Below are 24,552 nucleotides of genomic sequence, written 5' to 3'. Positions count from 1 at the left end.
AAGGCAGGCCAGAAAGAGTTTGTAGCACGGTGGGGTTTTTCCCACAATGGTGCCCTGAAAGGGGGGTGTGCAGGGGAGAGGGGGTGTCCCACCAAGGAAGGTTCAGGGGGTTCTGACATGTGTGGGACAAATGATACAGGGCATTAGGTTTCTCCAGCTCCTTTCTTGTGCCTGGCTGTATTTATACCCAAAGGCACCTGGTTGCCCTCGTTCAGGGATCAGGATTTGGGAGGCATGACAGGGTCGTTCCAGTTCCTGTGGGTTGTTATGCACTTCAGGCCCAGGAGAACTGCCAAGAGGAGATTAGCTGTGATCATTTGCTGTGGGCTCACCTGGCATCTGGGTTCAGTATGGCATCAGGACACATCCCTGTCCCTTGGGCCTGCTGTCAGGTCACAAAGCTGAGCCACAGAAGTGGCACAAGGTCTTCTCCAGACAGTTGGAGAGTGGGGAATATAACTGCAGCCAGCCTATGGTGGGTGAAAGTCAGGCTGGCTTGGGGCAGAGGGGTTTTTATGCTGGTTTGCTTGCATCTCAAAAAGAGGTTCGCTAGCCTGAGGAAATTTGGGTACACTGCAAGTTGCTGGGTATTGTATGCTCACCATCTAGCCCAGCAGGCTGGTGGTTGTTGGGACACACCAAGATTTGTGGTGTCACCTTGACATTTTAGGTTTGTTTTGTGGCCAGGAGAACTTCAAGACAGGTGAGGAGGAGTCTGGGGACCCTGGAGGACCTCAGAGTTGTAAGGCAGGGCAGATGTTGGGACTCACGGATGCTGTGTGACAGGAGGCTGCTGGAGAGAAAGAATTGCAGGAGCAGGAGATAAGGAGAATATTGAGGCTCTGGCTTACTGGCAAAAGGCAGAGAGACTCCCCAGTGACACTACATGCCTTTTTCTTTTCAATCTGTCCCACTGCTTGCAAGCAGCAAGCTGATTCCAGCTCCAATTACAAGACAGGTCACCCTTCAGGGAGCAGGGAATGAGTATATGGGCTCTTTTCCCAGAGGAGAGGAATGGGCAAAAGCTCTTTCCCTTCTGCACATCCCTGGTTTTTGTGGCAGGACCTGAGCCATGATTTCTGCTCCTCTTTCCACAGCTCTCTCCAACTCGTTTCATGATGCTGAATGATCCCTGCACCCCTCCAGCATCACAGCCACATGGAGACAGGGATGAGTGTTGACAACCTTCATCTCACCCTGTCAGAGTAGGAAGGGAAGCCTCTAACCCCTGGGGTCTGCCCCATTACCTGGAACACAGAGGGGAGCAGCTTTTCCAGATGACTTTAGTTTTTAAGGTGTAATCACACTGATGGACAGAAGGGTCCAGAAGAAGCAAAATAACCTGTGCCAATATGGACAGAATTCCCCATGATGCTGTATTGGACAGAGATATGGAGCCTGCAGCCCAAGGCAAGTCTCATTATAATTATCTGGCAAGCTGAGCTAATGAGTTGATTAAGCAGGCCTGGGCAAGTGTCAGTGTGGCTGCAGGGCCCCTCTGCTGGGGTGCTGAGTTTCAGCAGATGTGCTGGGCTCTGTAGTGTGCTTGGCTGAGATGGAGGTAATTCCTACAAACACCTTCCTGGATGCTGTGCTCCTTTGGAAGGGGATGCAGAGAAGTCCTGCCCTGGACTGGAACCTCTGTGCTCCCTGAGCTTTCCCATCCTGACAGGTTGGTAATTCCAGCTGGAGATCACAGTGAGGGATCAGCAAACAGTTTATGGGGTTAGCTGCTGGCTGTGGCCATAGGTGTGGATGTTGGCTGGTAGGAGGATGGAGAGCAGCCAGAGTCTCAGCTCTTCTGGGTCCTCAGCAACCTGAGAGCAGAAGTTTCTCCATAAGGTTTCAGTGGGGCAGCAGAGCACTGATAGCAACAGGAGCCTGGGAGTGACCAAGTGCTTATCCTAGGGCCTAGCAGGTCACCCCATTTCTTCAGAGGTTTCATAGGGCCCAAATGGCACAATTCCACTTCTAGGGAATGTGATGAAGATCAGTCTGAGCATTCTGGTTACTCTGAGCCTGTGAGGACAGTCACAGGAGAGCTGCATCCACTGGGGTACTGAGGCTGGGGGACATCTGGGATGTTAGCACCAGGTTGGATGTTCTGCTGGGTTAGACCCTGGCTGAGCTGCCTTGCCCCTACATACCCTGTAGTCAGGGAGACAGCAGGGACCTGCTGCTCAGCAATGTCCCCCTCATGGACAGTGAGGACAGGGAGAGCCAAGGCCACAGGGTGATGCTTTGGTTAAATGACCACACCATGCAAGAGGGTCTCAAGCCTCAGGAACTGGGAAAGCTACCAGCTCTTGCATCTCTTTGTTATTCCCCCACTGCAGCCTTTTAATTTGTGCCCCCTCCCCATCTGTCCTGTGCTGAATCTGCCTCTCTCCAGCAGCCATGCCCTGAGTGTCCAGGCCCTGCAGCTCATCCTGGACCATTCTTCCCTTTCCCAGGAAATGGGCAGAGCTGAGCTGTGCAGAGGCTGCAGTCTGGTGGCTCTCTGGCTCTCTGCCCCCGTGGGGAATGGCTTCCCATGGTCAGTGGGGTTTCCCTATGGATACCCAGGCAGGGCAGGGCAGAGCTGCTTTTTCATTCCTCTCTCAACTCCTTAACACTTCTGCTCAGGCCCTTTGAGATCATCATCCTCCTGACCATCTTTGCCAACTGTGTTGCCCTGGCCATCTACCTGCCAATGCCTGAGGATGACACCAACATTGCCAACTCCAGCCTGGTAAGGTGCAGCCCTCCCCTGCCTCCTTCTCACCTCCTCCCTGGCTCTAAGGGCTCTGATGAGCTGGTCCCTCATGGGGCATGGGTGCAAGATGACCCCACTTCCAGTGGGGTTACTGTGGGGTACCAGGCATCACTGGTCCAGTGAGAGATGCTGCCAAGTCAGAGGGAGACAGAGTGGTGAAGAAATCACTGCACAGGGGGCTTTCAGAGGGGCTGAAAACACCCCTGGGCTGAGCCTAAAGGCAGCAGCTTGGCGTGTGAGGTACCCATGGATAAGTAACTGACACCAAAAAATTCCTCAAGTTTTTATCAAGACAATTCCAAAAGGAAATATCCCATTCCAGAAAAGCTGTAATCTTTTGTTTCAGCATTTTTGGAATAAAATTTTCTGACTTCTCTTTTCAAAACTGTGTTTTAATTTTGTTACTTCTAATTTTACTTTTCTTGTTCCAGTCACTGTGTTTTGCCTGGAATAAGATGTTTTAATGTGATGCAAATCAGTAGTTCTCCCTATTTTAGTTTTGTCACCTTTTGCTCCTCTTCAGTTCCCTCTTGTGGCTCAATCCACACTGATTTCCTTTGAGAGTCTGACTTTAGTGACTGAATTAGAACATCTAAATGTGCCTTTTTAAATGGAAAAGTCCTCTCCTGATAGTTTCAGAGCTTCTTGATGTTGGTGTGTGTTGTGTGCAGGTATTTCTGGCAACTTGTGACTTAAAAAGAACACACCTCTCTACTTTTTGTCTGTTCTTTAGAGACCTTGCAGGGAAAAATATTAAAGCAATCAAAGAGATGCAAAGTAAGCTTTTGCTTCTGCAGTTCTTAGTTCCTTGAACTACTTTTGTCTCTTTACCTCCCAATGGCTTTTTCAGTGGCACTGAAGGTAGTGTTTACTTGTCATTTCCATGGTAAAAGAAGGAGAAGTGTCACTATTGGCAATGTGTTATTTTAGGTCTTTTGAAATTAAATCCAAGCTAGTTCCACAGTGGAGGGGAATTAAAAACACCCCCAGCATGTTCATTCAGCCTCCAGGTCCCTGTCTGAGCAGCTGGGGCAGGGCTAAGCTCAAGACAATGGGTTTGGTCACTTCCCTGGACAAAGGGGCAAAACAGGAGTTGAAAGGTGCAGTTATCCAAGAGATTAAAGAGAAAAATCAGAACTGAGACAGGCTGGGCATGGAATGCAGGAGGTGGGAACAGTGGGGATGGGAGGGAGGTTGGTATTTGGATGCCCTGGTGTCACTGGGAGGTGACACCAGGGACATGGAGCTGGGGCTCATTCTGGAGTGCCCTGCATGGCCATAGGGGCTGGGAACCAAGACCAGAGCAGGCTGGAGCTGGGTCCTGTTGCATTACATCAATGTTGTGCACACTGCTATTCCTGATTCTCTGCAGCTAATTCAGTGGCCAGGGCTCAGGTTACTCTGTTTTCCCTAAGAGGGTTGAAGCCTGAGTGTGTGTGGAGCAGCCTGGGGTGTGTGTTCTAAAGACCTGCATCTTTTTATCAGAGCTCTTCAGACACCCCAGCCCAGCCCCACTGCCCTGAGCAACCTCCCACTGCAGGTAGCCAGCTCTGAATTCTGGGGGTGATGAGGTGGGTGACAGTGACAGAAAGCAGGTTCTCAGCTGCTAGAAACTGGATGGGACTTCACTGACATCTGCAGAGCTGTGCCTGGCTTGCAGGGTCTCTCTGCCATGTCCCCCTCATGGGGTGGGCACAGGGTGACAACCCCACAGCCTCTGTGCTGACCTGTGCACAGGGGGGGAAGTGCAAGACTTTTTTTTTTTTCTCAAATCAGCCTGGGCACACGAGGTAAGGTCTGCACCAGGTGCAGGTCATGCATTGTTTGACCCTGGTACAAAGCCTGGCAGGATGAGATATCCCTTCCCTTCTTTCTGAGAGTATCAGTGAAGTTTGCCCTGCTCAGGACACTGCTTTGTGGCCACATGTGCTGCATGGCCAGGATGTGTCCTGCAGCTGCACCCACCACCTGGAGAACCCAGTTTGGTGTGAGCAGCCCCACTGAAAGGCTGTGACAGTGACAGCCCCAGCCCAGTGACAACAATGCACAGCCAGGGCCTGGCTCCTCTTGCTCTGCTAAAATCAGCATTTGCCCACAGTTTGCAGCCAGATAAAGAGGGGGACCTGGAGCCACAGTGTAGGACAGATGATGGGGCAAGCACTGGGGGATCACTGCAGAGAACCCTCATAGTGGCCATGCCAAGACTTTACCTCATACCACTTGGGTTTCACGAGCAGGACAGGTCCAGAAGACCCAGCTCTGTGTATGGGGGTCTGCAAAGCACAACAGTCAGCTGGTGCTGTAAGAAAATTTGCAGTCCTGTGCCAGGATCAGGGGATGTAGCCCCCAGGTCACCAGAGGCTCTCTGCTGGCTCTCCCTTGGCCCAGCTTGGAAACTCAGTGACAGTCCCAGATGAGCTCTTGGAGCTGGCCAAAGCTCCATTTGTGTTTCTCAAAGGGACCTCCAAGGAACAGGAACCCTTTGATTCTAGGCAATGGGGACATCACTGGTAGTCAGAGGCCCTGGAGCTTGGTTCTGTCCTGCTGGATAAAGCAGGGCAATGAATTACCTTTTGCAATGCTCCAGTTTGGATCCAGATACTCTCCAGCTGGGGTCTTGGCAGCTGTGGGGCTGCTGTACCTTGCCATGCCTCCCCCATTTCTCCTCTGCAGCAGGAAAGACTCCACAGCACAACCCCCCCACACCACTGCTGTGGCTCTGCAGCCCTTTGTGCCTGGTGTGATCCTCACAACAGTCAGACTGACTGCAAGGACAGGATTTTGGGAATAGCACAGGGGGCACCTGCCGCTGGTAAGGAGCAGGGGGAAGGTGATCAGTGCTGAGCTGCCCTAGCAAAAACTTTGAAGACAGAGTCTTAACAACAATAATCACAATTACTGGTCTCTGCCCCTACCATTCCTGTCCTCAGATCCATCCAAGGAGCTGTGGGGGTGACAGTCACACAGGGACACTTTGCTTTTAGATATTGTAACTGAGTAAGCAATGCTTCTGTCTGAGTCCTGGTGCTGGTTTCTTAGATGGAGATCATTTTCCATTTGGCAAGGCCAAGGGACCCTGGGGGGAAGGTGTGCTTGCAGCACTGCAGTCTTCCCCAGTGGAGACCTTCTCCCAGTTTCATCTGAGAGAGAGGTTTTTGCCTTTCTGGGTGCCATTCATTCCCTACAGAGCCCAAGCAGGGATGATTCTTGCTCTTTGTGGGGTACAGATGGAGATGACAGGCTGTGGAAAATCAGAAACACAAATACCCCCACCCATCTGGCTGCTTCAAAGGGATTTTAATCCCAGTCTGGAAAGGGCCATCAGCAGCAAGGGCAGGGATTGCCATGACAGGCAGAACCAGGTGGGCACTGGCAGCTCTTGGCCACGCTCTGGGAAAAGAAAAGCTATTTTTGTGCTCTGCAGCTGCAGGGCTGTGCCAAGGTTCCACATGGGAATGGACACAATGCCTGTGTCCAGCAGAGCCCCCAGGCCAGTTCCTAGAAGCTCTCTCTGCCAGGCAGACATCTGGCACTAAGCAGGAGGTTTTGAGCTCAAGGTCCGAGTTCCCTGGGAGCCCAGGGCACAGGGGAAGCCACAAAGCAGCTCTCTGGTCCTGTGGTGACATTGTGCTGTCTGCAGGACAGACCCAGCCGGAGAGAGGATGAGGAGAGGGTGTCAGTGCTGCCTGCAGGAGGAAGGCTATGGGAGGAGAACCAGAGCTGTGCAGTGCCCTGGGCCTGGCACCTTTGAATGCTGGACTGGGAAGTGGTGGTTTTGCTGGCATGGTTGGTATGGGCAGGTACCCATAGCCCAGGGCTCTGGTCCTGGCAGGATGCCACAGAAGGGATGCTGGGGGTCATGCTGCAAGCCAGAGAAGGGCATGAGGTGGCCACCCCTTCCTGCCCGGGGTAGCCACAGTGCTGCATGGTGCTGGGGGGAGATCACAGATGGGTTGGTGACAGGAGCAGATCCAGAGATAGGTGGGGGGCAGCCGTTCATGATGATGCTAAGGGACATGACAGTCTGCTCTAACAGAGTATCCTCTCCTGCTTGTCTTTCAAATCCTCAGGAGAAGATGGAATATGCCTTCCTCATCTTCTTTGCTATCGAGGCGATGCTCAAGATCATTGCCTATGGGTTTCTTTTCCACACGGATGCCTATCTCAGGAATGGCTGGAATGTGCTCGACTTCTCCATCGTGTCCCTAGGGTAAGGCAAGAAGGAGAAGCTGCTGGTGCTCAGTATGTGCAGGCCTGGCCCATAGAACATCAGCTACATTGACTTTTCTAGTGACTGCAGTAGGTTGGGGGCAGTTTGTAGACTCAGTTCATGACCTTCTTCCATTGGGACCATTTTTCATGCCCTGACATCCCCTGGGATTCTCTCTGACTCCTGCTTCTTACTGTCTGTCTCCTTAATGCCTCTCAGGTCTCCTAACCCTGGGGAATTAATCACAGATTGACAGAACTGTCACAGTTGGAAAAGACCTCTAAGATCACCACATCCAACTGTCAGCATCCCCTCAGTAAAATAAATCAAACCTATAGGATTGGCACAGAGTCCTCCAGGGTCTGGCACACAGGGTGAGGCTACACTGAGTGCCAAGTGGTGGGAGGGTCCCCAGCTGCTCAGCAGGGAAGGTGGCACCCAGCAAAGGGGTGTCCAACCACAAGTGTGCCCAGGAGCTGGAACTGGCCAAGAGCTGTTCCCTGGGTCAGTCTGAACACGGATGGCAGAGCCCTGCTCCTCTCTTTCCTGCCTGCAGAGCTCTGAATCCTTAGCAGAAATTTCTTGGTCTCCGTCCTCATGCCCCTTTTTCTTTCTCCCTGTCCTTCCTTCTGCTTCTCCCCTTTCCTTCCCTTCTGTGTCCCTGCTTTCAGGCTGATCACCATGACCCTGGAGCAGATCAATGCCAAGCAGGCAGGGGTTTCAGGGGGCAAAGGAGGCTTTGATGTGAAGGCCCTGAGAGCATTTCGTGTGCTGAGACCTCTGCGCCTGGTGTCTGGAGTCCCAAGTGAGTGCTGGGCAGCATCACGCCAGCAGGAGGGTTTGATTTCCATGTGGATTGGATCCATGTGCCATGGGGCAGGTTTGTTGTTGCTGCTGGGTGATGCCACAGGCTGGATGGAGCCACAGGGTCTTGCTCATCCCTCCAGCTTACAGCTGTCAGCACTGGGGATCTGCAGCCTGACACACATAAAGGACTCACCATGGCTCAGTGTCAGCACCTTTGGGTGTCCAGTGTGAAAGGGGCCAGGACCTCTCTCTAGTTTCTCAGGGAGGGGATCTCCTTCTCCCATCACTCATGTGAATACAGCCAGGATGGGAGCAACAACAAACAGACATGAAGCAGCCACAAGCACTGCTGGTGCCTCACTCTGCTGAGGTCTTCTGCACCTTCTGCGTGCTTGCATGGTGGGTAGAGAGAGGATTTCATGCTTCAGGGATTTCAGTCCTAACCCAGCTGTGCCCCTCTCCCTTTGGCACTGCCCATTTCAGAGACTGCTTGTCAGAGGGGCCAACAGGAATGCAAAGTGCACCCAAAGCTATTTAGGAAGTGTTTGACCTCCTCTCCCTTCTCCTTGGTGCAGGCCTTCAGGTCGTCCTCAACTCCATCATCAAGGCCATGGTGCCCCTGCTCCACATCGCCCTGCTGGTCCTCTTCATGATCATCATCTATGCCATTGTGGGGCAGGAGCTCTTCAAGGGCAGGATGCACAAGACCTGCTACTACCTCGGGACAGGTGGGGCTGTGGCGGGGAGGCAAAGTGGCAGAGATGTCTCTGTGTGCCTGCTGTGGGGACCGCAGAGGTTCTGTGGACAGCAGCAAGTCTGATCTTGCCAGTGTTAGACCTGGGAGTGTGGGAGGACTTGAGGATGTTTGGTAGAGCCCACAGCTTGGTGATGGTATGTGGGGTGAGGAGGTGGTGAAGGGGCCCTTTTGGAAAGCTTCTGCAGGAGACAGGGAGGTGCTGGGTCCAGCTCTACCTGGGCTGACTGGCTGCTCACCCCGTGGTTTTCTCCCCAGATGTGATTGCCACGGTGGCATCAGAGAAGCCAGCACCCTGCACCAGCTCTGGCCACGGCCGGCACTGCACCAGGAACGGCACCGAGTGCCGGGGCGGCTGGGCAGGGCCCAACAACGGCATCACCCACTTTGATAACTTTGGCTTTGCCATGCTGACCGTCTACCAGTGCATCACCATGGAGGGATGGACAGAAGTCCTCTACTGGGTAGGCTTCAGCAGCTTGAAGTCGGGTGCTTAGCTTGTCAGGGGCACTGCTGGTCCTGCCTCAGAGCGGGGAATTCCCTTGGGAACAGAGGACCCCGGAGAAGGGCTGGGTCTCTCCTGAGCTTCATACTGGGATGCCCATTTCACAGGGCACCAGTCACATCTTCTCCATCTCTGCAGGCACTGCCCAACCTGTTCTTGCTCTCCAGAGAGACAGGAGGGTGCTCCAGCTACCACCTCTCTGAGGGGCACAGGTCAAGCACAACAGTGGCTGAAGAGTGGGTGCTTCAGCAAACCCCATGGTTTGCAGTGCTTGAGATTGTCTTTCTGAGGCTTAGGCACAGGGCTGGTGTTTATCCCTGTTCCCAGAATGCTTGGGTCTGGCTTTGCCTCCACTCAAACCAGATGCAGAGTCATAAGGAGTCAGGGCTCAGAGATATTTTATCTTTTACCATCCCATGCTCTCACTTAGAGGGGTCAAACATCCAGAGGCTGCTGAAGGGCCCTAAGGGGAGGCAGAGAGCAGATGGTGTTCAAGGTGTTTCATCTACCTCTTCTTGCCAGGTGAATGATGCCATGGGGAATGAATGGCCCTGGATCTACTTTGTCAGTCTTATCTTGCTTGGGTCCTTCTTCATTCTCAACCTGGTGCTGGGGGTGCTCAGTGGGTAAGTACCAGCCTGGTTCTGCAGGTCAGGGAGTGTGGTTAGAATGGGGACATGGAATTGTTTTAACTGTACAAGAAGAAAGCATGGAAAAGTTTCTGTTCTTTTCCTCTGTTATTCATCTCCCTTTTCCTGCATTTTTAGGAGCTCTGAGCCTTAAGTTAGTTTTTGTGTAAGTGTCCAGGACTGTCTGAGGTTTTAGCTCAACCCCTAATACTGAAATCTTTTCCCTACAGGGAAAAAAAAAAGCTGCACAAATATCTGTCAGCAAACACAGCCATGGAGTACATTGCTAGGTGTTTGTAGTGTGGTTGTGGAACCTTGGATTACACGGCTGGCACTGGAGAAAGTCTGAAAATGTTCAGACCATTGGTTCAGGATGGAAGTTTTATCTGTAAGAAGCTTTTGGCCAAATGCACTGAGTAGGGGGCTTTGGACCTGGTGTGTGGGTCCATACCCTGCTTTTAGCCAACTCCTGGGAAGTTCTGGGTTTGCCTGACCAATGGAGTGTGTAGCCAGCACCACGATCTTTAGGGCTGCCTTCCTCATGAGGAGGAAAAGAGGAATTTCATTGAGAGCAGCAACGTCAGTGTTAAGTCCTGACAGTCTGTGAGCAATTAGAGCAGAACAATGCTCAGGACACCAGTACCAAGCCTGGTTCCAATGTTCCAACATGAGAGTGTCAGTCTGAACACACCTTTAGAGGCAGGTGGCTGCCTTTGTCTCTTTGTCTTTATTTGACCACATCAGAAGATTCCTTTTGACCACATTGAGCCAGTGGGGTGGAGATGAGCTTTGGTCAGGCCCCCTCTCCATGTGGAGCAAGTGGTGCTTTCCTTGACAAAGTCTGCTCAGTCCCTCAGGATGCTTACAAGAGATTTAGCTGAAAGCAACAGTACAAGACAGAAAATTACCTTCCTCCTGGCCCAAACCAGGACATTTGGTTTTCAGGTAGAATTTCCTGTGCTATAGCAGGTACCAATCTGTTCAAAAGTACCTTGCAAGGGTTTTTCCAGCAGTGGAGAGCAGAGTTACACCTCAGAAGTTGGAGCAGTTTGACTTTTCTCCTTTCATATCCCCATGAAGAGTGTCCTCTTTACCTGCCATGTGATGGGCTCACCTTGGGGCAGCTTTCTGCCCCAGAGCAGTGTGAGATCCCACTTGCTTTAATCCTTAGCAGGGCAAGGGGACTTGCAGAGCCTCCAACTTGCAGTGTTAGTTGGATCCAATCACAGCATCCTGCAAAATGGAGCTCCCAGAGAGCAGCCAGGGTCCCTTCCCTGGCTCCCATCAGGCAATGGTCCCCCCAAGGAAGAGGGACAAGAAAGAGGAAAGTCACTAAAGGACTCCAGTGGTAGCACTGGGGCTGGGATATTTCAGGCTTTTACAAGGAATGGCCTGGCGTGGGACTGTCACACCTGAGCTCCACACTGTTCCCCCTCTGAGTCTCCCTCTGCTGCTTTCCTTGTCCCAGTGAGTTCACCAAGGAACGGGAGAAGGCCAAGTCACGGGGAACCTTTCAGAAGCTGCGGGAGAAGCAGCAGCTGGAGGAGGATCTGAAGGGCTACATGGACTGGATCACCCAGGCAGAGGTCATGGACAGTGAGAGGACCAGAGGAGAAGGTGCCAGTTCTGCTTGATCAAAGACCCTTAGCATAGAGTTTGGCTTTCCTAGCACTGAGCATCCTAAAGAGGCTGGGGAGAGAGTGTTGGAGAGTTGTCTTGCTTGAAAACTGATGAAAAACAATGCTTTGACTTGTGCTCAACTGTTTCCTTCCTTTTTTTTTCTTTCTTTTTCTTTTTCTTTTTCTTTTTCTTTTTCTTTTTCTTTTTCTTTTTCTTTTTCTTTTTCTTTTTCTTTTTCTTTTTCTTTTTCTTTTTCTTTTTCTTTTTCTTTTTCTTTTTCTCTTTCTTTTTCTCTTTCTTCTTCTTTTTCTTTTTCTTTTTCTTTTTCTATGCTGGCGAAGCTTACACAAACCCCACATTCTGTTCCAGCTGCCTCTTGGGTTGCTGCTGCTTTTGCTGCAGGGTTTGTGCCCCTTGTGCCTCCTGCTTGATGTGCACCTGGCACCCAAAACCTTCTGACCAAATTCCTGCTGCTGTCTCCATGGCATTTCTTGATTTCATTTTTGATGGGGAAGCTCTTTCTGATGTTCTCCTGGTAGAGGTTCCCTTCCACATGTCCTAAGGGCTCCAAGGAAAGCCTGGGATGTCATTCCCTCCACAGGTATGATGACATCAGATGAAGGAGGCTCAGAAACAGAGAGCTTGTATGAAATTGAGGGCATGAACAAGTGGATTCTCTACTTGTAAGTATGCACTGGTCGAACCATCTGCTGCTCTGCATGTGGGCTTGCAGAGTCTCTCACTTGCTGTCTGGCTGGGCCAGGATTTCTGGGGGAGAGCCAAGGGCTGTGTGCTCAGGAGAAGGTGCAAAAACTGCAGACAGCAAACAGGGAATTTTATTCTGGTCCTGGTGAAAAGCCACTTGGGGGTGAACAGCCTCCTCACTCTGGGACCAGGCTCCAAGCATCCTCCCAGGGCCAGCATGAACTTGATTTAGGAGCTGGGTCTGTAGGAGCCAACCAGAGGTGATCGAAGGACAAAAAGGGGCCAGAAGGTGTCTGTGTGAATGAACAGCAATGCCCCAGTGTATGCTCCAAGTACTGGGGGCAGGTTTATGTTCCTCAGCCCCTTTCAGTGGAGGCCCCTGGAGGGAGCTGGGGTGGCTTTGCTCTGCAGTCTCCAAGCTGAGCCTTTGGCCACCTCTGCAGCCGGCAGTGGAGGCGCTGGAACCGAATGTTTCGGAGGAAGTGCAGAGATGTGGTGAAGTCCAAGTTCTTCTACTGGCTTGTCATCCTGCTCGTGGCACTGAACACCCTCTCCATTGCCTCTGAGCACCACTTCCAGCCGGAATGGCTGACACAGGTGCAAGGTGAGCAAAGATCCTGAGGGAGAGGGAGGGCTCGGGATATTCTGCTGCCCAGGGGACACTCCTGAGCTCTCACTGTCCGTGCACAGCCACTCCTGGCATGGCACAGGAGCTGCTGAACACAGACAGGCTGGTTTATGCACAAAAACACAGTCTCCTCCCCAGGAGTTTGTGCACCATCCCCACTGGACTGTCACACACCTGCCCACTGAACGTGTGTGGTGCATACAGCTACACCTGCATGGCACAGATATCCTTAGGGACACGGGTCTGCATGCCTGGACTCAGTCTCACCTGGAGATGCAAAGTACCAACACACACTGCACTCATGCATTGCAGCCCCCCCCCCCCACACACACAGAATGCATGCAGTCCTATTACCTGCACCCCCCACACAAACAGACCCAGGGAGTGCAGCTGTGCACATCTGTACACAGCACAGCCACATGGACACATCCTGGTGCACACGCTTACACTGCATGAGCTCCCATGCACAAACACATAGGCTGCACAGCTCCTCATCTTCCTTTCGTGTGTGACCCGTGAAAAATAGCATTTTCTGAAGCTCAGGGCTCAGTGGTGGGCAGAGTAGGGAGGTGAGCAGTTCCTTCCCTTCCCTTCCCTTCCCTTCCCTTCCCTTCCCTTCCCTTCCCTTCCCTTCCCTTCCCTTCCCTTCCCTTCCCTTCCCTTCCCTTCCCTTCCCTTCCCTTCCCTTCCCTTCCCTTCCCTTCCCTTCCCTTCCCTTCCCTTCCCTTCCCTTCCCTTCCCTTCCCTTCCCTTCCCTTCCCTTCCCTTCCCTTCCCTTCCCTTCCCTTCCCTTCCCTTCCCTTCCCTTCCCTTCCCTTCCCTTCCCTTCCCTTCCCTTCCCTTCCCTTCCCTTCCCTTCCCTTCCCTTCCCTTCCCTTCCCTTCCCTTCCCTTCCCTTCCCTTCCCTTCCCTTCCCTTCCCTTCCCTTCCCTTCCCTTCCCATTCCCCCCTTCCCCCTTCCCCGTTTCCCTCCCTTCCTTTTCCCTTCCCTTCCCACTATTCCATGATGGATGCAGAGCTCCATGCTCTCCTGGCCTCTCTCACCCCAGACAATGCCAACCGGGTGCTGCTGGCTCTGTTTGTGGCTGAGATGCTGCTCAAGATGTACGCCCTGGGCCTGCGCCAGTACTTCATGTCCCTCTTCGACCGCTTCGACTGCTTCGTGGTGTGCTCAGGGATCCTGGAGACCATCCTGGTGGAGCTTGGCACCTTGTCACCCCTGGGCATCTCCGTGCTGCGCTGCATCCGCCTGCTCCGCATCTTCAAGATCACCAGGTTGGGGAGGAGCTCCGGGGGCTGGGGGGTTGTGGTCCCACTGCAGCACGGGCAGACACAGCAGCTCCTGGATGAGGAACGAGGCCAAGCTGGGGATTTCTGTCTCCAGCGTATGGCTGTGGAATGGCAAGGAGGATAGAGAAGGGTTTGCTGGAAGTCTCCTGGCATCTCCCTCTCACGCTGGGTTGTGGGCTGCTGTAAATGGGGATACTGGGGGTCAGGACTCCTGGCTTCTCTTTCTGGCACCGTCTCTCTGTGTGTTCATTCCCCATCCCCATCCTGCCTCCTGGTGCCTGTGCAGGCAGGAGGGTTTCTTGCCCTGACCTTCATTTCCAACTCCTGAGACCCCAAGGGAGCAGTCCCAGTGCCCAGCCCATGAGTGTTGTGGGTCCAGAGCTCCCCTTGCTGGGTTGCTGGAGCAGTTCCTTAGGACACAAGCTCTGTTCCCAGCTCCTGCCTGCTCTTGCCCAGAGCCTTCCCACACCTTCACTTTCATCACACTCCTCTCTCTCCTCTGCCCAGGTACTGGACATCCCTGAGCAACCTGGTGGCTTCCCTGCTCAACTCAGTCCGCTCCATTGCCTCTCTGCTCCTTCTCCTCTTCCTCTTCATCATTGTCTTTGCACTGCTGGGCATGCAGCTCTTTGGAGGAAAGTTTGATTTTGAGGACATGGAAGTGAGGCGCAGCACGTTTGACACCTTCCCCCAGGCCCTCATCAGTGTTTTTCAGGTGTGGGGCTGGGGTAGGGCAGCAGCAGGCTGGAGGTGCTGGGAGGCTGGGACAGGCTCTGGGTCTCCTGGCAAGAGCTGGGACTCAGATGTGGGTTTGTGGGATGTAGGGACATGAAATTGGAGTCATGATCAGTGGTGCAGGGAGGTGGGGTTTGGCCATGGGGCTTTAGGGGCCGTGTAGGTTTGGGGCTGGAGCCAGGAGGGCAGGACCAAGCGTTGGGGTTCTGCCATGCTCTGCTGTAGGGCCTCTTGGGTCCGTATTTCTGCTCTGCTCCCAGATCCTGACTGGAGAGGACTGGAATTCAATCATGTATGATGGTATCATGGCCTATGGAGGGCCATCCTTCCCTGGCATGCTGGTCTGCATCTACTTCATCATCCTCTTCGTTTGTGGAAACTGTATCCTCTGCCTGAGAAGCTGGGACCAGGCTCCCTGGACTCAGCCCCACAGCCCCCCATGGGGCACTTTTGAGCAGGCACAGAGTCATAGAATCATTAAAGCTGGAAAAGAGCTGTAGGATCTATGGTGGAGATGATGATCTTGATGGCATAGATTCAGCCATACATCTGTGCAGAGAGAGGGCAGCCAGCCTGGGGCTCAGAACCCCCCAGGATGAGGGCAGGTTTTGGGGTCACCAGGCTTGTCTCAGGAGCTCAGCTCCAGGGAGGTTTCTCAGAGCACCTTGGAGACCTTGAGCAGCTCTGACCACAGAGTGAACCAAGTTACTGTCCTTAGCACTGCCCCTCCAGACATCCTCCTGAACGTCTTCCTGGCCATTGCAGTTGATAACCTGGCTGAGGCTGAGAGCCTGACCCTGGCCCAGAAGGCCAAAGCAGAGGAACGCAAGAGGAGGAAGATGTCCAGGTGAGAGCTGCATTCCCTGGCACTGGGAGCTCCCAGATCAGGTGGGTTTGTGTCAGGGGACAGAACACTGCCCAGGCCCCTCCCCAGAGAGTTCAGTGGCTGCTCTCCCCTCCTCTCCACTCAGAGGTTACCCAGAGAAGTCTGAAGAGGAGAAGCAGATGCTGGCAAAGAAGCTTGAGCAGAAAACAAAGGGAGAAGGGATTCCCACGACAGCCAAGGTCAGTGCTGGTGGGGCTGAGCTTTGGAGACCTCCTGGTGAGAGGCCAGAGCTTGTCCTCCTCTGATCCAGAACAGACAGTCTTGGAACCTGGAGTTTAGAGTTTTCTGAGCCAGAATCTCTCCTCATCTTAGCATCCTGTGGTGATGGAGACTCTGTGGGCAGGACATGTTGCCTGGTGAAGCAGTTCCATTGCTGGGAATCCTTTTCTTCTGGATTCCTTTTCTTGGCCACAGCCAGTTATGGGTTGAGATGGGCTGGTGCACATCAGTGTGAAGGGGAGCAGAGCAAGTCAGAAGCATCCCAGGTCTTGTTTACGTCCACAGCCATGTGCACAGCCCTCAGTTCAGCTGTGCTGACTGAACCAAGATGCCTCTTATAAGCATCTGATCAGCACCTACTTCCCTGTCCACTTCCCAGAGATGTTCCATGGAAACTCACCCAGGAGTCCCCCCATGTCTTATTCCACCCCTGGTGTACACACATGGCCCAGGGTCTCACTGAGCACTGAGCACACATTCCTGTGTTACATCCTCTTGGTATTGCTCTTTGCTCATAGTGCAGCATCCCTGAGGTGTTTCCCCTCACCCTGGTCCATCCTGGGCCAGGACCCCACGTGCTTGGTGCTGTAAAGGCCAAATGCAGAGACATCACTTGTCCCACATGGCTCCCAGGTGACAGGGTCTGGCCAGAGGGCAATATTGGGCATCAGCACTGGCAGGTGCAGCTGTATGTCCTCCTCTCTCTGTCTCCCTTGTTTCAGTTAAAAGTGGATGAATTTGAATCCAATGTCAATGAGATCAAAGACCCCTACCCTTCTGCAGACTTCCCAGGTAAGGATTTTCCCTGGCAGGGCAGCAGGAAAGCTGGGGAGGGAGGCACAGCAGAGCGATGGTGCCGGAAGCCTGGCTGTGTGATGTGGTGACCCTAAACCAGCCTCAGGTTACTGAGGTCCCTCTGGCACAGATGCCACATCAGGATCACAGTGTTGTCTATAAGATAAAATTCCCCCTCCCTTTCTGGTTAATTCTTTTCCCTACTCGTGTCTACCCTGCAGGTGATGATGAGGAAGATGAGCCTGAAATCCCTCTGAGTCCCCGGCCACGTCCACTTGCAGAGCTGCAGCTGAAGGAGAAGGCAGTGCCAATGCCTGAAGCCAGCTCATTCTTCATCTTCAGCCCAACCAACAAGTAGGCACTGACCCTTCTCCCTGCCTTCTGGAGCCAGGCCTGGCCTGGGTACCTCTGGCACTGACCCTTTCCAGTGAGGTCCTACTTGTTCTCAAGGGACCCAGTTCACTGGGAAAAGCCTTCCTTGCCTCTGGAAGGGCTGGCACACAATTCCCTTTGTGCCTGGGGCCTTCCACTCCTCAACCTTTACCCATAACCCTTTCCCAGGCTACTGTGACTGCCCCATCTCATGTCCATCTGGCCCCTTGCAGCACCTCATGACATTTCTGTCCCTGGCAGGTTTCGGATGCTGTGCCACAGAACTGTAAATGCCACCTGGTTCACCAACTTCATCCTGCTCTTCATTCTGCTCAGCAGCATCTCCCTGGCAGCTGAGGATCCCATCCGTGCCGAGTCCTTCCGTAACCAGGTGCCTGTGTAGCTGTGGAGAGTTGGGATGGACAGGGCAGAGAGACCCTCCAGCTCCCCGGGGAGCAGGGATCTGCTTGCCAGATGTGATGCCTGGGGTAGCTGTGGTTTCACCCCTGCCTCTGGGAGGGCAATGCACTGTCTAAGGAGAGGCTGGTTGTATTTTCTGCTCAGGGCACAGCTGGGAGAAGTTTTTAGTGATCCATGCCTCAGTTTACTTCTGGGCGAAAAGATCCACCTGACAGGCTGTGCCAGATTACCTTGGTTCAAGGTTGTGGTGGCTTCTTAGGGACAGGGACACCCTGTGAGGTGGCAGCCTGGACCCCTGAAATGGAGCAGTGGTAGCCACAGGGGTGGCCACAGGAGGCACCCAGGGGTCTGCACCCAGGAACTGCCTGGCAGGGGTTGGGAGATCTCACACCAGGCAGCTTCCCAGGGCATCAGATGCTTTCAGGTGATTCAGGTCAAGCCCAGCTCACTCAGAGACCTTGGTTCCAGGCTGCAGGTTGGGTCATGAGGGAAGATCAGGAGTCTTAGCACTGGGTCTGCTGGCTCTGTTGAGCTGGATGGGATCCTCAGTCCACCACAGGGTGAAAGGCAAACCCAGCATGCCAGGATGTCTGGACACACTGGAGCATCATCCATGTCAGCCAAAGCTTATCCAGTTCTGATGTTTCTGTCCTCAGGTTCTTGGATACTTTGACTATGGTTTCACCTCTGTCTTTACAGTTGAAATCATCCTAAAGGTGAGTGTCTCTGGGTCCCTATGGACCTGGCCATATGCATGGCCCAGCACATGGGCCTGGGCTGTTCTGGGCACTCCTGCTGTTCAGGCACAAGTTTGAGGAGAAGCTGCCCCATGGCCACGTGCCCCCTCCAGTGAGGTCAGGCACTTGAGTCAGCTGTGCTGTGACACGGGGACAGATGGGCCATGGCACCAGCGTTTTTGTTCTGACATGTCCCTAAGAAAATCTTTGAGAAAGAGAAAGCAATAGAAATCTGTGGAGTAAAGAAGTAATTTCAGACAGCTGCTCTGCTGCATGCTGCTCCCTCTCCGAGTCTCTTCACTCTTTTCATTAATTTGCTGAGTGATTAGGAAGTGCTTTGTCTCCAGCTAGTCCAGTACAGAGTCCAGTTTCCAGCAGAACTCAGCTTCCTGCCTGGCTGTGGGGGTCTGAGAGGGGTCGGGTCCCCAGGTCACGGAGCTGTCAGAAACCCCTCATGCCTTGTGCACCCCAGAGCTGTGGTGGAACCATTCCCCTGAGCCCTGCCTGGCCTCTCCTCTAACTCCTTCTGCTTCCCAGATGACAACCTACGGTGCTTTCCTGCACAAAGGCTCCTTCTGCAGGAATTCTTTCAATATCCTTGACTTGCTGGTGGTCGCTGTCTCGCTCATCTCCATGGGATTCGAGTAAGCACTTCCCTGCTTTGCAGAGCTGCTGGCAGGGCAGCTGGGGTGCTGCAGCTCTCTCTGTGCTGGATGGAGGCTGGGCATTAACCCAAGTGTCAGTGTCCATCAAGTCATGCTTAGGGGGACAGGGCATGGACAGCTGGGAGTCAGGGGGGCAAAATCCTGGAGCACCAAAGGTGAGGAGCTGCTTTCTCCATCTGTAGTGTGTCTTGGACTTGTGTTGGGTGATGCAGTGACAACTCTTGCCACCTCTTGCCCTTCCCCTTGGCCTCAGCCTGACCTCTGTTGTGGGGCTCTGCCAGGTTGGCCTGGGCAGGGGAATCCCCCAGTTCAGCTCTGTCCTTCCCCTCAGGTCCAGTACCATCTCTGTGGTGAAGATCCTCCGGGTGCTGAGGGTGCTTAGACCTCTGCGAGCCATTAACAGGGCAAAAGGGCTGAAGGTAAAGACAGAGCCCGGGGCTGGGTTTCCTTGACCCCACGGAAGTCCTTATGGGAGGTTATGTGGAAGGTTTTATGCCCTGCTGAGTTTGCTGGGCTGGGAACCCAATTCCCACTCCCCATCTGTGGAAGGAGTCTGCCAGACCGATCCCACTGCTCTTGGCAGACTCCCACTCCTCCATGGGGCTCATCCCTGCAGGAAGAGAGTCTGGGACACACAGGAGGGGCTTGCTCCAGGCATACTCATGTGTGCACTGTCCTTGCCCTCTGCAGCACGTGGTCCAGTGTGTTTTTGTGGCCATCAAGACCATTGGTAACATTGTGGTGGTAACAACTCTGCTGCAGTTCATGTTTGCCTGCATCGGGGTCCAGCTCTTCAAGGTGAGTGATGTCTCAGGGGGCAGGAAAGTTGTGCTGCTCAGACACATCCTGCTCAGGCACATCCTGCACAGCCCCTGGAGCTGGTGTCACCCAGTGGTGAGGTCAGCATGGGCTGTGCTTTGTGCTCTGCAAGATCTCCCTGCACCAGAGCTGTGAGCAGTGGGAGGAAGGTGGGAAACACCCAGGAGACTGTCAGGTCCAGACAGCACATGTAAAGGGATCAGCTGCCTCACCCCACTTAGTGCCTCAGTTTCCCCTTTCTAAGGCAGCAAACTGCTTCTGACTTCCTCAGTGCTTTGGATGCAAAGTGTATCTTTTTTTTTGCAGCATTGCTCTTGCTTTCTGGGCCTTGGCTGCCCCATGGCAGAGCTGGCCCTGGCCGAGCTCAGCTTTGTTCTAATAATTGAATTGAAATTCCCAGCCAAGGTAGGGAGAGTTTTCAGGACACCCTGCAGGCTGGGCAGCCCTGTCAGAACACTTTGGCTTCTCATTCTGGGGCTCTGCTTTCTCTTGCCTCACAGGTAGGCTGAGTTAGAGAAGTCTCAGCTCCAGGCCCCAGAAGATTTGTTCCCATCACTGGCTGAAGTTTGCAGGGGACACCCAGGGAACTGGGCTGCACTGGCACGGAGAGTGGGGAAGGCAGTGGTGGTGTGGGGCAGGGGCCAGAGTCAGCAGGGAGGCTGTGGGAAAGTCAGAAATCCCCAGGGCTTCAGGAGTCCCTGCAAAACCATAACCTCTCCTTAAATGCAGGGCAAGTTCTACAGATGTACAGACCCATCCAAGATGACAGAGAAGGAGTGCAGGTAAGAGCTGCTGCAGCTCAGCCCCAGCAAAGCAGTGGCCAGGGAGGTGAGGGGTGGATGCATCAGGGGCTGCTTGTGGGATTCTCTTATCCAAAAAAGTGGATCTGAAATCTCGTGCTGTTCTCCCTCACCCTGGGATGAATCAGGAACCAGCATGGAGCTGCCCTTCCCTCCCACACCCCCCAAAGGGCACTGCAGCAGCTGGGCTGGCAGGGCTGCACACTGAGCACTGCATCTCCTGCTGCAGGGGTTATTTCATCAACTACGTGGATGGGGACCCCACGCAGATCGAGCTCCAGGAACGGGCCTGGGTACACAGCAGCTTCCACTTCGACAACGTCTTCTCAGCCATGATGTCACTTTTCACTGTCTCCACCTTTGAGGGATGGCCAGAGTGAGTCTGGCTGGGTGGGGGGGACCTGACAAGGGACAGGTCTGGGCTGTGGGCTGCTCAGTGCCACAGCCCTTTCCTGTGCTAAGGAGAGAGGAGCTGCCCTGGGCTGGCCAGCCCAGCAGTGCCTGTGGAGCTGACAAGGTCACACCAGCAGCCCTGTCCCAACTTTGTTGGATCTGAGATGTCCCCAGAGTTCTCTGTAACCTTCAAGAGGAGAAATGCCCTTTCCCACCTCATTAAGGTCTCTGTTCCCTCACTTCCCCTCCCATAGGCTGCTGTACATGGCCATTGACACTAATGCTGAGGACTCAGGACCTATCTACAACTACCGGGTGGAGATTGCAATGTTCTTCATCATCTACATCATCCTCATTGCCTTCTTCATGATGAACATCTTTGTGGGCTTTGTCATTGTCACCTTCCAGGAGCAGGGGGAGAACGAGTACAAGAACTGTGAGCTGGACAAGAACCAGGTAATGGGACTGGGACAGGGCAAGATGGACCCTAGGAAAGTGCCATGAAAACCAGGCAGGCACAGACTGGAGGGCTGGGTTCAAGGGTAGCATGGCAGCCTTCCCAGGCAAGTGGTGGCTTTGAAAATTTGTCCCGTATGGGGCCAAGTTTCAGCTGGGATGTGTTTGCAGAAATCAGAGCAGATCCTTCGTGACTGCTGTCCCTGGCCCATGGCACTGGGCTGAGAGAGAGAAGCTGGGGGGGATCCCTCCTGTGTCTGTGGGGATGTGCTGGGGTGTCAGTGCTGACTCTGTGAGTGTCCCCCTGGCACTGTCTGTCCCCACTGTGTCTGTGGGGTCTCACCTGCCCTCCCTCCCCAGCGCCAGTGTGTGCAGTATGCCCTGAAGGCTCGGCCCCTGCAGCGCTACATCCCCAAGAACCCCTACCAGTACCAGATCTGGTACGTGGTCACCTCCTCCTACTTTGAGTACCTCATGTTCTTTCTGATCCTGCTGAACACCATCTGCCTGGGCATGCAGGTAAGGGGCACAGGGCTTGGCTCACACTTAAACAGTGCCCAACACGGGTGGTTGGAGGGGATTAACCCAGCCCTGCCACCTCCCAGGGAGCTTCTAGGGAGGAGGAGGACTTTCCTACACATCCAGGGCTTTCCTACACATCCAGGGCTTTCCTACACATCAAGGGCTTTCCTACACATGCTCATGGTGTGTGCTCAGCTCCCCTGTGGATGGGGGCAAAGTGAGAGTGGTTGGATGTGGGGAGCTCAGAGAAGGGCCTGCGGGGAGGAGATTTATTATTATTTTTTTTGCTGACTGTTGCTGAGCTGTGGGTCCATGGAAAGGACCCACCAGCACATACCTCTGAGGTCATGAGAGAGGCTGGACCTGCCATGGGCTGTCATGCCTCATTCTTTCTTCTCAGCATTACAACCAGTCTGCTGAAATGAACCACATCTCAGACATCCTCAATGTGGCTTTCACCATCCTCTTCACCCTGGAGATGATCCTCAAGCTCATGGCCTTTAAAGCAAAGGTGAGAGGAGGACATGGTCCAGAGAGCAGGAGAGGGCCTTAGGCCAGGCTGAGGGGGCCTGTTTACCCCACACTTGGCATCCTTCCAGTACAAGTATCCCCAGACCTTCAATTCCAGAAAACTTCTCCTTGTGAGAATCTTGAGGACCCCTGTGTGCAGGACTTGTGAGTTTCTAGAAGTCAGGACTCCCCTTGGTAGCCAAATCCAACCCAGTCCAGGGGTTTCTGTTACTATCTCCGGGGTCACCTGTGATCATGGGGTGAATCACCTGGGACCTGTGATCCAGGCTCATACTGTTCATTACCTCAGTCCCCCCTCCTCATTTCACAGTGTTCCAAGACAGGACCAAGCAATTGACAAGAGGGTACCAGGTCTGACCACCACCCCTTTTTCTGGCTCTCCCTGAGGTTCTGGACCTCACTGGTGATCCCTCTTGTGATCCCTCTGGCACTCCTTCCTCTGCTCTCCAGGATCTGTCTCCTCCTTGACTTGACCATTGGATGTTGACTTCTCTTCTCTGGCTCTTCCCTCCAGGGCTACTTTGGGGACCCCTGGAACGTCTTTGACTTCCTCATCGTGATTGGCAGCATCATTGATGTCATCCTCAGTGAGATTGATGTAAGTGTCAGCCTGCTGGGCTGTACCTGCAGAGCACCCACCCAGGCCATGCTGCAGCACCCATCCTGGGGCTGCCAGTGTGGGGTCCAACTCCACGGGGTTGGTGTCCTCTCCTTTCTCCCTGCTCTGCTTGGGCCTGAGGAGGGACAAGCAAGGATCAGCCTGTGTGGAGATCACAGCCATGGCCCTGTGGAGCTCAAAGCACTCTTTAAACAATAAGGACCGTTCCCAGATAGCCAATATGTCACTCTGCCCCCTCACTTTCCTGGAACCTGAAGGCACTGGGATCTCATGGAGAACAGTCTGTTCCCTCAGGACTGAACCCTGAGCCAGCCCCTGCCCTTCTTGCCCTGCTTGTCTTCCCCAGACACATTCCTGATCAGCAGTCACCCCCATGTCCAGCCTCAGATCAGTGAAGGTGGGAAGAAAAATGGTTCCCACAGCTCAGTGTACCACAGGACACATGCCAGGGAAGGGACAAACACATCAAATTTCAAGGCCTTTGCTTTGCCAGTGTCCATTGGCACAATCCCTACATACAGGGACTCTGTCTGTGGCCCTGTGTGTACTTTGCAGATTTCAGGAGTGAACTGCATGGCTGGATGCTGCAGGCAGGGGCTACATGGTCAATTCTCTGCTGGGAACATTTCCAAAGCAGTGCTAGAAAGCCAGCATGCTGCTGCCTTTCCTGGCACTGGGACACCCAATGTCCCATGTCTGGCACTCTGTGTGACAGGCACTGTGCTCTGTGTGTCACACAAATGCCCCCATGCACAAGGAATTTGTGTGCTGCATTTATCAAATCTGGTGCTGTAGGATGGGGTAGATTCACTTTCTCTGGAGCCTGGTCATGCTGTCTCCTCTCAGGAGCAGGGCTTGCCAGCTCTGTGCACTGCAGGGCTGTGTCTGGCAGAGCTGCTGCCACTGCAGCCCCTGCACAGGGTCCCTTCAGTCACTCTCTGTGCTGTGGAGGAGAGGGTGTGCAGCATCCACAGGTGGTGGGTACCTTCTCTGGAAGGTGGTCCAGGCCTCAGAGGGCTGGGATGAGCAAACCCACCACCTCCCTCCTCTGTGACAGCAATGTGCTCCTCTCTGCATGTTGATTCTGCTGTCCTTTGAGTTTCTGGTTTTCTCAGCCACATGACATCCCAGATTTCATGCCAGTGCCAGCAGCTTGCATCTGTCACCAGGTCCTCCAGGACCCTGTTCTTCATCCCCCAGCTCTCTGCACCTGAAACCCAGTTTCCCATTACTTATGGGGTATAATTTCCTAATGTGCTCTCTTCTTCCCAAGCCTGTTGTCACACAGAAATGAAGCTCAAAAGGTGTTCAGGGCCCTGCACTGGACAGAAATTTCCAGTCCCTGCAGAGCAAGGGAATGGCTCAGTTAGCAGAGATGCTGAGGAGCTGCTGTGCTTGGCCATGGGTCTGTGAGATGCCCAGAGACACAAGTGACAGGCACTGTGCTGTGCTCTGTGTCACACCATTAGCAGTGGCAGGGCTGCTCAGAAGGCCAGGCAGGATTTCAAGGCTGGTCTTACATGGGATGAGATTCTCTGCTCCTCTGCCCCAGTCTGGGTGCTGGGGCATCAGGAGTGCTGGGCTGTCCCCAGTCCTCCAAGCTCTGGCAGGTCTCATGCCTTGGTCTGTGTCCCTCCTGAGAACCAAGCCCCTCACAGCTGCCCCACTCTTCCTCCATCT

At 53.7% G+C, this 24,552-nt stretch overlaps 1 protein-coding gene across 2 annotated transcripts in view; it reads left to right on the top strand.

Annotated features, from left to right (window-relative positions):
* The window catches only part of CACNA1S (calcium voltage-gated channel subunit alpha1 S), a 41,306-nt gene that overhangs the window by 1,654 nt on the left and 15,100 nt on the right, over positions 1-24,552 (top strand). For both annotated transcript variants that reach the window (XR_011730526.1, XM_071768144.1), the window contains exons 2-28: positions 2,626-2,731; positions 6,826-6,965; positions 7,637-7,770; positions 8,348-8,500; positions 8,785-8,990; positions 9,554-9,657; positions 11,129-11,277; positions 11,882-11,963; positions 12,429-12,589; positions 13,663-13,888; positions 14,411-14,618; positions 14,899-15,019; positions 15,371-15,485; positions 15,610-15,703; positions 16,466-16,535; positions 16,760-16,892; positions 17,172-17,301; positions 17,987-18,046; positions 18,605-18,711; positions 19,064-19,151; positions 19,423-19,530; positions 20,281-20,333; positions 20,581-20,727; positions 20,999-21,200; positions 21,561-21,719; positions 22,123-22,233; positions 22,768-22,851. Coding sequence is in view for 1 of the 2 variants with exons in the window: in XM_071768144.1 (XP_071624245.1) it covers positions 2,626-2,731; positions 6,826-6,965; positions 7,637-7,770; positions 8,348-8,500; positions 8,785-8,990; positions 9,554-9,657; positions 11,129-11,277; positions 11,882-11,963; positions 12,429-12,589; positions 13,663-13,888; positions 14,411-14,618; positions 14,899-15,019; positions 15,371-15,485; positions 15,610-15,703; positions 16,466-16,535; positions 16,760-16,892; positions 17,172-17,301; positions 17,987-18,046; positions 18,605-18,711; positions 19,064-19,151; positions 19,423-19,530; positions 20,281-20,333; positions 20,581-20,727; positions 20,999-21,200; positions 21,561-21,719; positions 22,123-22,233; positions 22,768-22,851 (3,451 nt within the window). In the remaining variant the exon portion in view is untranslated. The remainder of the gene's footprint in view (positions 1-2,625; positions 2,732-6,825; positions 6,966-7,636; positions 7,771-8,347; positions 8,501-8,784; positions 8,991-9,553; positions 9,658-11,128; positions 11,278-11,881; positions 11,964-12,428; positions 12,590-13,662; positions 13,889-14,410; positions 14,619-14,898; positions 15,020-15,370; positions 15,486-15,609; positions 15,704-16,465; positions 16,536-16,759; positions 16,893-17,171; positions 17,302-17,986; positions 18,047-18,604; positions 18,712-19,063; positions 19,152-19,422; positions 19,531-20,280; positions 20,334-20,580; positions 20,728-20,998; positions 21,201-21,560; positions 21,720-22,122; positions 22,234-22,767; positions 22,852-24,552) is intronic.

The sequence above is a fragment of the Heliangelus exortis genome, chromosome 25 (assembly GCF_036169615.1).
Source record: "Heliangelus exortis chromosome 25, bHelExo1.hap1, whole genome shotgun sequence".
Classification (NCBI taxonomy): Eukaryota; Metazoa; Chordata; class Aves; order Apodiformes; family Trochilidae; genus Heliangelus; species Heliangelus exortis.
The sequence above is the reverse complement of the archived record's forward strand: the minus strand, read 5'-3'. Positions and strand labels throughout refer to the sequence as shown.